Source organism: Microtus pennsylvanicus, chromosome 2, assembly GCF_037038515.1.
Source record: "Microtus pennsylvanicus isolate mMicPen1 chromosome 2, mMicPen1.hap1, whole genome shotgun sequence".
Classification (NCBI taxonomy): Eukaryota; Metazoa; Chordata; class Mammalia; order Rodentia; family Cricetidae; genus Microtus; species Microtus pennsylvanicus.
This window is the reverse complement of record NC_134580.1, coordinates 110,192,718-110,203,426: the sequence shown is the minus strand read 5'-3', so window position 1 is coordinate 110,203,426 and position 10,709 is coordinate 110,192,718. Positions and strand designations below refer to the sequence as shown.

General features: G+C 48.7%; 1 protein-coding gene across 1 annotated transcript; it reads right to left on the bottom strand.

The window, feature by feature from the left end:
* Positions 1 to 5,516: 5,516 nt before the first annotated feature.
* Positions 5,517 to 9,491, bottom strand: Prnd (prion like protein doppel). Its single transcript, XM_075963836.1, has 2 exons — positions 9,431 to 9,491; positions 5,517 to 7,323 (listed from the first exon to the last, which is right to left on the bottom strand). The coding sequence occupies exon 2, from the start codon at positions 7,310 to 7,312 to the stop codon at positions 6,776 to 6,778; it is 537 nt and encodes a 178-aa protein (XP_075819951.1). The 5' UTR covers positions 7,313 to 7,323; positions 9,431 to 9,491; the 3' UTR covers positions 5,517 to 6,775.
* Between the last annotated feature and the right edge of the window lie 1,218 nt (positions 9,492 to 10,709).

Below are 10,709 nucleotides of genomic sequence, written 5' to 3'. Positions count from 1 at the left end.
ATTTGTGGTAGGCCACGACCTCATGGTGATGCACAGATTCATAAATATGGGTTAAATTAGGATATAAGAGTTAGCCAATAAGAAGCTAGAACTAATGGGCCAAGCAGTGATTTAAATAATATAGTTTCTGTGTGATTATTCTGGGGCTGAACAGCTGGGAATGAAACAAGCCATTTTCCACGACAGCCTCCACCTTCCTAAGGCCTTCCATGTTTCTTGTCCACCAATGTCCTCGCCAAGTAAGGCGTCCACAAGGCAACTGCGAAAATCTTGGGCTCTGCCCTCCACATATCTCCCCTCCCCACCACTACTGAGCCACACCTGAGGACATTTGGGGTGAGCTAGAACTTTCTTGTGTCTCCATTAGACCTTGAAGACAGAAAGCTGGTGGTAGTGACTCCCTCATGCTGATGTCTGAACAGCCCGGTAAGCCATGGGGCATGTAACAGGATGTCCACAGTCACCGTTAAATTAGCCTCAGCTCCATCGGTGGCCTGTGCCACATCTCTTCTGGGCTTCGCTCATCCTGGGCCCACCTGGTACTGGGTCTCCAGCTGGCTAAGGGGACAGCCTCTCATCCATGCAGCTGAGCTGCTGTGAGCTCTGAGTTGGGAAGGCTATAGAAACTGTTTATGGAAATGAACTAATATATGTAAAGGCTATAAATTAAACTTAAATTGGAAATTGTGTTGGAGCTGGTGAGACTGGCTCCCGAGCTTTATCCATATGAGTTCACCCATACTCCACATTTAGGATGTCAAGCTAGCACCTCGAAATTGGCCATGTTGCCATTTACACCATAGAAGGAGACAAAGAGTTTATCTCCACCCTCAAATGGTGCACCGACACACCTCTGGCTATCCGTGGGTACATATGTAAGGACTATGTCTCTGTCCCCACCACTGTGGTCCAGCACAGCATAGGAGCTGCACATGTAGGCAGAGTTTGTGGATATGAAAATGGGAGAAAGGCAAGATGAGCTCACAGAAGCCCTGGGTGAGGCAAACACTGATCCTAAGTGAGAAGTTGTGCTGGTACCCAGAGGGGGAAAATCTGATAAATAAAGGACTAATGGCCATGAAATTTGCACATGGGGACCCTATAGAAAAATGATAGCAGTTGAAGCCTGCACCAGATGAGGCCCGGCAGCTGGATTTCTGGGAGCATCTGTCTGCACAGGCCAGCGTCCTCTCCACTAAGAGGAACAAAACTACAGACAACACCAAGTTCAACCAGGGTACTTCTTTGATTCTACTCAGAAACCAAAGAAGCCCAGAAAACGCTGCTAACACAGGAGTGGGGGATGGGAGAGGCCCTGCCCATTGGTTATTCTAAGTGGGCCAAAGGCTAGGGAAAGTCCACTAACCCTTTGCCTCTTGATCAAAGGAAAGCAGAGGGGAGGACATGGTTGATGTTGTTCTTGAATTTTATTTTACGTATTTTGCCTGTATGTATGTTTGTGAACAGTATGTGTGCCTGGTACCTGCAGAGGGCAGAAGAAAGCATCAGATCTGCTGGAACTGGAGTCATAGACAGTTTGTGAGCTGCCATGTGGTTCCTGGGAAGGAACCCAGGCCCTTGGAGCACAGTCAATGCTCTCACCTGCTGAGAAATTCTCCAGACTTCAAGGACTTGTTTTGGTTTTTTCCGTTTCCCCCCATTTCCCCCATATTCTCTCTCTCCCTCCCTCCCTCCCTCCTCCTCCTCCTCCTCCTCCTCCTCCTCCTCCTCCTCCTCCTCCTCCTCCTTCTTCTTCTTCTTCTTTCTCTCTCTCTCTCTCTCTCTCTCTCTCTCTCTCTCTCTCTCGTTCTTTGGTTTGAATCCAAGGCCATGTGGATGCTTAGCGAACGCACTACCATTAAGCTATACCCTATTCCTTTTTGTTTTTGAGTGCTAGGTAACACAGAGTGGAAGAAAAAGCCAGCTAAAAATGTAAGAAGCTTAATTATAGGTTTAGAAATTCTAGAACCACACACTGAGGCAGCTCTTGCCTATCTGACCCAACGTTATCTCCTGCTTTGTTTTTGAAACCCTTCTCCGAGGTGCTGAATTGGCTCGCAGGGGTCACTTGGGGCGCAGGAGGCTAACATCCTCCTCTGGTAAGTCCCAGTACTCACTTCATCTCTAACGAGCATGAGTGGGGACATCTTCCTTGGGCACCCATGGGTGCGCTCTCCCCCCTGCCCTTCATCATTCTGACCTTCTCCCACCCCTCCCTCCCTCCCTCCCTCCCTCCCTCCCTCCCTCCCTCCCTCCCTCCCCTCCCTCCAGGGAGGCCAGCTGTGGTAGTTAGTACCTCGGCCCTGACCTGCTTGTTTCCTGTTTCCTCTAGTTCCTTTCTGCCTCCTAATAATTTCCTTTCACAGCTTTTGGCCAAGTCAGCTGGAGTTTAAACAATCTACATTGTTTAAGAAGGCGACTCTTCCATAAAAGGGTTAGTACCAAAATAGAATCTGGGAATCCCCAGGTGGGCGGGCCAAGGGAGACTAGTGCACAGGGAAGGCATCCTGGGGAAGGTGGTGACAGCTGAGTACTGAGAGATGCACAGTTGCGAGGGGCACCTTTGTGCCAACTATGATGGTCTTTATGAACGAGGGTGGTCAGCGCACATGGCTTATCCTGGTCTGAAGCTTGCAGCAACAAAAACCAGTCCTTCCGGCCATCTCTGGGCTCAGTGCTTCTGTGACAGATTCTGGGATTTGGGGTCCAGAGGGTGGGACCTTGGGCTTTCTTGCCTATTTCTACTCAGAGGTGACACTACCCTGAGGTCCCAAGTCTAAGCAATGATTACTATTTGCTAAGGGACCGACTGTGTGTGTTTCCCTGGAGCCTTCTTTGGACAGTTTAGGACAGGCTTAGAGATGCCTTGAAGCACAGTTGCTTCACCCCACTGTTCCAAGGCTGACTTACTCTCATTGACAAGTTCCCAAATTCCCAAAGGTCGGCTGGTCTGATCCTTTGCCTTCTTCAAGCAATTCGGGTGCCCAGTTGAAATGGATCTCTGCCCTGTGTCTGACTCATAGCCTTAGGGCAGGAGGGGTAAGCATGTGGCTGCTGGCTTGGCCAGGCTTACCAACAGGTCTGTTTTCCAATAAAGCTGTGTCTAAGCTTCTGGTGGGGGAACTGGTCACAATGACGCATCAGTGGAGATCTTCTTGATCATTCTCCTGACAAGTGGGCTCTGTTACAATGCTGTCTGCCTTGGGGTATGTGAGCCATTCTGCTGGTGTACAGACCCTGGCAGACTCCAGAATGTGCCAGATGGACATAACCAGGCGCCTTAGGGCACCCTTGCCTAGCACAGTAGTAGAGAAAAAGTGCTGGGTAGAGGTGTGGGTGTGTCCGTACTGCAGGTCTCTGATTCAATGTGCCACTACCCAAGCCAGATCCTGAGAGTCTGGGGTAGGGAGGGTCACAACCACCGCTAGGGGCACATCTCACGAGGCCCAGAGGAGGAGATTCTGCAGGCTGGCATCTGCCTCCTGGGCCATGTCAGGTACCAGGAGCCTGAGAGAGATGCTGATTGATCTTTTGCCTAAGCTGAGAGGGGAGGGTGGCTATGATAACTGGCTCCATCCTTTTCCTATTGAGCCTTACAATCTGGAACATTCTCACTGGAATGCAAGACCGGCATGGATGACTTTACTGAGTCTGTCAAAAGGTTAGGGCTAAACCTTACCCCAGGAGTCCCCTCTTGCTGGGGGCATGGAGGTGGAGTCCCCAGACACTGTTCTTGGAGTGTAAGGCCCACTGCTTAATTTTCAGGTTTCCCTTCCCTGTGTTTTGAGCCAAGGATCAGGTCTGGAGTAGACAATGCTGATGGTTTCATGCTGTCTGAATGTTCCTCCCGGTCCTCAGGAAGCTTTTGTGTACCATCTGCCAAGGACAGCAGATGCAGAAACAGTGTTGGAGGGAGCATCAGCTTCTCACACTTCAAAGAGATCATTCTCATGATGCTGGGTCAGCGGGCATCACTAGCTATTTCCCCACACAACAGGGGATACCAAGGAAAGTTTGAGTTATAGACCTGCTGTGTTTTAGGGTTTTGTGGGAGCAAATATTTTTCTACAGAAGTAAAACCACCAAGCACTGTGACTGTCTGTATGAGGTGTTTATTATTTGCCAGATAAGAACAACCTGAAGTTCTACCAACAAGGACATTGTTAAGTCAGTCACAGCGCATCTGTACTGTGGAATGTTTCACAGTCACCTAGAAGGGCATGTTAACTAGTTAGATATTGGTCCAGGGACTCAATGGCAGTCTATTAGTCAGGAAGGTAAACTGCAGAAAACAAATCTTAAGCACAAGATTGTAGTGTTTTAAAGGTTGTAACGAAGCAAAATAAAAACCCTTGTCTTTTTATTTAAACACAGTAAAGGGGTTCACTCCTCAAACTAGACTAGAAGGAGGAGGTGGGGCTAGAGAAACAAGAAAATCTAAGTCATTAAAAAATGGACAGAAAGCACTAAATGAGGTTAAGCAAAGCTTTATGGTATCCAGTGCCTGTATTAGGATTGCAAATTTCTGCATTTGCATTTGCAAATGAATAAAGGACCAGGGAGTCAGGAGAAGGGAAGACAGCACTGGTGGAATTGGACTTGAAGCGCAGCCGCTTTTCGCTCTGCTCCAGTTTGTGCAGCAGGTCTACAACACACACACACACACACACACACACACACACACACACACACACACCCACCCTAACTTGGTAACACTTGGAAGGGATAAGAAAGCAATGGCTGGTGAAATCATTCATGTTGTCAAGTCACTACCAGAATAATCTAGAACTGCCTTAAGGGGCCCTGTTCTTAATGGGGAGCCAGTAAGTAAACTCTCGGAGAAGACAAAGCCAGACTCAATGTTATCATTCTGAGCTGGGAGAACAAGGGCATCTCGGCTAAAAAATAAAGAGGCAGAATTTGCAATCAAATCACATGTAAACTGTCACCGTTCAATTCGCTGGTGTTACAACCAACAGTATGAGAGAACACAGTAATCACGGAACACAGACTACGTCCAGTCTGAGCCTTTTTATATCAGAAGGAAGTTGATTGCCTACAGCTTTGTGTGCCCACCCTGGTAACTAAGCCTTGATCCAGGAGTTGACATACCAACACCACCATCTAAGAACCATTCTTTCTTTATTACCTGATAGTTAAAATGGCATGCGAGGAAGAAACTGTGTTCAGGACTTCTCCTTGCTCTCTGGTTTAGGATTAGTTGACAGTGGGAGCCGAGGAGGTGTATTGGGCTGGCAGGACACTGCTGCCACAGGCTGGTTTCTCTGTGCTGTCTGACCCGTGGTAGAATGCCCAGTGGAAGGCTGTGTGTCCTTGGGCTCCCCGCCTCACGTCCCTTTACCGTGTGAAGCTGCCTAGAGGTGTCCTTGAGAAGACCTGATAGCAGTGGGAACTGGGCACACGAGGTACTGATATCAATGCTCACGTTGTTCTGAAATGCTTCAGATGAACCCTTTGACAATACACGTGTGTTCCCCACCCCAGCCCTCCTCACAGATGTTGCTCCTTTTAAAAGATAATACACCCCGATACTGCTCAGCAAATCCCGGGGGCCCCCAAAGGGGAGGAGGGCCTGTGGAAGAAACTAAAAGAGTTAGATTTTTTAAAATTTTAAATAATAGTCATATTTTAATATATATTTACTTTCAGAGTGGTAGAACAGTATATCAATTCCTGTGATGACAAATTCTTTATTGAGTCTCTTGAAAAATACCATTCTCTAAAGCTTTTTGACCAGTAATTATATTTTTGGAATATTAAATGATTCACGGAGACTAACCCCTACCAAAGTGCTTTCAAAAACTGATAGCTTACGAAGAACTCTGTACAAAGGGAGTGTATTTAAAGATGCTCACAGGATACCTAAGAACACACACAGGACCAGGGGGCATCAAAAGTAAACAAGCATCTGGGCTTGGTGGCATGCCTGCAATCCCAGCATTCAGGAGGCAGAGGCTAGAAGATTGTGAGTTTGAGGCCAACCTGGATTACCTAGAGAGATTCCCATCTAGAAAAACAGAGCAAAGAAGTAAAAAACAAAGCTGCACACATGTCATTTACAAGGGGTTCATTAACTCTGCAGATCATTGCAGGGACCAGAGCAGTAAACACCAATCCTTGTGGACTCGAATCTAGGCACCACAAACACACCCTGCCCAGAACTTGCTCTCTGGGAGGTGAGTGGCAAATTTCCCTGCAGTTTGATTTCTGAACCTTTGTCTAGTGTAGTGGTCTACTTAGTTTAACGTCTTTGTAATATTTCAGTCTTACTGTAAGGTGTCAAGGTGCCTAGTTGCTGCTCAGGGACTCCCACTCCATACACAAACCCGGACTTGGACCTGTGAGTCCTGAAGCGATCATGAGATAGCTCTGGGCTACACAGAGCAGAAAACCCGAGGGGAGACAGACCAGGAGAACCCCGGCTCTGCTGCTTCCTGTCTGTATTGGGGGGTGACTTCAGCAATGGAAAGCCCAGTTTTCCTGGCTACCTCCACGAGCTGGGAGATCAGGTGCAGTGCGCAGCACGGTTTCTGTGTTCTTTCCCTGGTCTATCACCTAGTGGAGTTGCAAAAGCACTGAAACACCGTATTAAACACATGGTTGGGAGGACGCGTACTTGGGAGGGACTTTTGAAGTGCCATGAATTGCTACACGCTGGTACCTTCATGACACGTGGGGGCTAGAGAGTGAGATCCAGGGTACCGCTGTCCACCTTTGTCCACCAGTTCACCTCTGTGGCTGCTAGCCTCACTGTTTATTTTACAATGAACCAAATGAAACCCAACAGGCAGACCATTGCTGGTTGGTCCACAGTGACCCTCAGCGCAGCTCCCCGTTCCAGCCAGAATTCGCAGTGCTTGGTGGAGCAGATCTCTTTGATCAGCCGCCAGAGGACTCGCTGATGGAGCCTGCTATCCTGCTTCTCCCGGGAGAACTCAGCCTGGTTGGCCGCCTGGGTGGCGTTGATGCAGCTGGCCACCAGCATCTCCTTGGTCACATTGGCATTAGAGCAGCCTTCGTAGTGGATCCCATCCGGGAACTGCCAATAGTTGGCTGCGTAGTATCTGTTGCCCTCTGCTCCGAAGTCGATGTCCAGCTTCCGGCCTTGCTTGATGAAAGCTCCTGGGCGGTTCTCAGCCACACGGGCTTCGGTGATCTGGTTGCTGCTGGGCAGGGCCTTCCGGTTCCACTTGAACCTGTGTTTTATGCCCCTTGCCTTGACCGCGGAGAGGTGACTGGCAAGCAGCACGCAGAGGACGGCCAGCCCCCATGTGCCCAGGCGCTTCTTCATGGCGTCAGAATCTGCAAGGGAAAGACTGGGCTGTTATCCTCCCCACATGCCTCGGACTCCCGCCCTCCAAGAGGTGACAGATTTAAAGGAAGCCTCGGCTCATAATGATGTCTCACTCACAGGCTACCTGGGTCAACTTTACTATCAGCTTGCTTTGTTTTTTTGCCCAGGGATTGCTCCACTTGGTCTGTTCTTCACTGTTTGGGGCAAATGAGAAGCTGCACACGGCTATTTGCAAGCTGTTAACCATGCATAGGAAAACAGATGTACCATGTAGGCAGCTTTCCCTTGTGCTGCCCAGGTCTCTCAAGTCTGCCACCCCTGGGAGGTAAGAGTTGGAACCAAAGGACCTGATCTAGGCTGTGTTTTCAGTCTTCCTTACTTCCTATTGATTTCCCTGAGTTGGCACTGGTCCAGATCCATTCCACTGTCTCCTCTAAGCAACCGGCTGCTGGTTCTAAAGGGATCATTGGGAGGAGGCCAAGGTGGAGGGGAAAGGGAGGATGGACACAGCCATCTCTGCACAGCCTTGGGTCCGGGTCTCCTACATCACCATCAACATGTGTTGTTGGTAGCTTTCCCAATCTCACCCAGGGGACAATGTGCCCTCTGCTCATCCTTATAGCTTTTAGTTAAACGCTTATTAAATGTCAACTACTACATAGAGCCCTTCTGCGATATGATCTAAGTCTCACAAGGAGAAAGTACTTTTATCCAAATTTTATGAGACATTCTGGGATTCAGAGATACCAAGTAATTTGACCAGAGCTGCACCGTAGTAGGTGGCCAACTTGAATTCAACATTGATTCTGAGAGCAGACACCATTAACTGTCCCACTGCCCATGAGGAAGCCAGAGGCGGGTACTGCTAATGGTTTGTGTTGCTGGGGGGGCATGACGACTCCTAACTCAACAGAAACCAGAGCCATTAAGGGACTTCAAGAGACATCAGAGCAATGGTTCTCAACCTGTGGGTCTCGACCCCTCTGGGCTCACACATCAGATATACTGCCTATCACTTATTCACATTGCATTTCGTAACAGTAGCAAACTTAGAGTTATGAAGTAGCAACAAAATCATTTTATGCCTGGGGGTCATCACGACAAAAGGCACTGAACTAAAGGGTCGCAGCATTAAGCAGGTTGAGAACTCCTTCATTAGAGGAAAGGGATGTTAGCAAGACTTGGGAGACTGCCAAGGTTATCCCAGGGTCCAAAGAGCTGCTGATCTCAGAAGCTTTCCCCCCACCCCCATCGTCACCAGTTGTATCCGCTGTGACATCTTGCTCCCGAAGCTAGTCACTGTGGAAATCACCCTGGAGACCAGCCTCAGAGTGTTCCAGCACCAAGATCTTTGTCTGTGTTGATCAGGGACATAGAGAGATTCCTACAGCATAGTGGGTCAGGCTGTCATCTAGATGAAGAATGACTGTGGGTCCCTGGAGGGCCAGAGCAGGCATGTCTCCACCGCTCTCTATAGAGCATCCCCAGACAGGCTCGATACTCCTGTTAGAGTGCGTAACTCTGGGGGTAAAACTGGTGTTTATTGTATAAACAAAAACCAGGGCAAGACACAAGCCTATCCCAGCCTAAGTAGACCATACCTACCCAGTCACCTCTGGAGGATGCAGAGGGACCTCACCGCCCCATCCTCATCGGCATATCCTCATGGGTCTCAGACCTTGGGCAGCTAAAGTATCCAGCCTCCAGCACCTCCCACCCCATCACAACGAACTCAAGTCAACTTTTTCCCAAAGAGGTCCAAGTAGGGAGTTAATATTTATTGACCTCCCACATAGGGGCTGTACCCTCATGATATCCACCCATATCATAGTAGGAGAAATCTTAAAAGTAATATCATGGAAAATATCTAAGAGTGAGTCAAATATTTTTAAAAAATGAAAGCACAGATTTCTTGAGAAAGGACTTAGTTTTTACAGATAAGGGCTTAAAAGCAGAAACAAAACTCCCACCAGTTGGCCCCAAGGTAGCATCACAACATGGGAATGCAGACAGAGGCAGCTAGGATGGGGCTCTCATAGCTTCCCTGCCTGGGACCTGGCGACAGGAAGGGAAGTCACAAGCCACTGCTGGGCCTGGGAAACCCCTGCCACATACCTCCGTTCTCTGCTACTGTAACGTCTGGAGCCAGGAATCCACACTTCTCCGGAACACTTTCTCCAGGCCACCACTCAGCTATATAGGCACTGCCGGGGGAGGGGGCCTCTCTCCTGGGCAGCCCTTCCCTCCACAGCAGGACCAATCAAGGGCTCCCTGGTCACTCCTCCATCCTGGAAGATTAAAGTCTCTTCCCTGACAAAACCACGTGAAGATCTTGAAGTTAAAAAAGTTAAAAAAAAAAGACCTGAGAACAATATTCAGAATTACAGCTTGGGTGGTTTCCATTGCCTGCAGGCAGGGGGGCTTAAGGGAAGCCTTCTGGACACATCTGCTGTCCTGACACTTAAGACAAGCCTCCACAAGGGGCCTCTCTCAGGCAACCTGCAAGGAAAGGGACAATTAAGAAGGACCAGCTTTTGCCTGTACCCCCATACCCTGTAGCTGGAGCCCATACAGATGGAAGAGTTGCTAGGCTTCTCCTGGTTAGATAGGAAAGCCAGACTGAGTGAGTAGAGACAAACTTAACTTGAGGGTTTCCCAGAACTCTGAGCTGTTTGGGGTCCCTAGGGATACTTGAGGGTCAAGGCTAGCCCCAAGGCCAATAAGCTACAGACCCGTAGGGAGGTAGAGCTAGATGCAGCAGAAACCAGCTCTGCACAGATGATGACCCAGAAAGTGTTCCCCCCCGAGTCCTTCACTACCACCCATGCTCAGACACAGTTGGGGAGGAGGTACTAGAATCATGCATCACACAATGGCGGGAGGCTAGGTATGGGTGACTGTCCCAAGGCCTTACACACTGAGACTTTCCAGAATGTTCCTGTTACGATCACTATGGAAAAGCAAAATTAAAAGTGAGTTCTGTAGGTGAGGACAGGTACGACTGTATACACAATGTCTCCCACTGCAGTTCCCTGCCTCTCCAGTTTTGGGCTCCTTGGCACACTAAATTAAGCTGCCTTTCCTGTAAAAGTCAGCAGGTGGCGCCAGAAGAATGTACAAAGGTTTCCAGCCTGGCTGTGACCTCAGGCTGCCCCTGCAGAGCTACTGTCCTTGGATTGAGGATTTCCAGCCGCAAACCCATCCCTTGCCTTTGTTTGTTTGACTTTAAAAATTTGTTTCATTTCCTCTTTTAAAAAATGTTTGCATTTCTTTGTAGACTTACAAAACTGTCTGTGCATGTGAACACACACGACAAACACCTCCATTAAAATCCTTGTGTAGATTATTTGCAAAATACAGAGAAACAAAACCAACCAAATGATTCCCCCCCAAT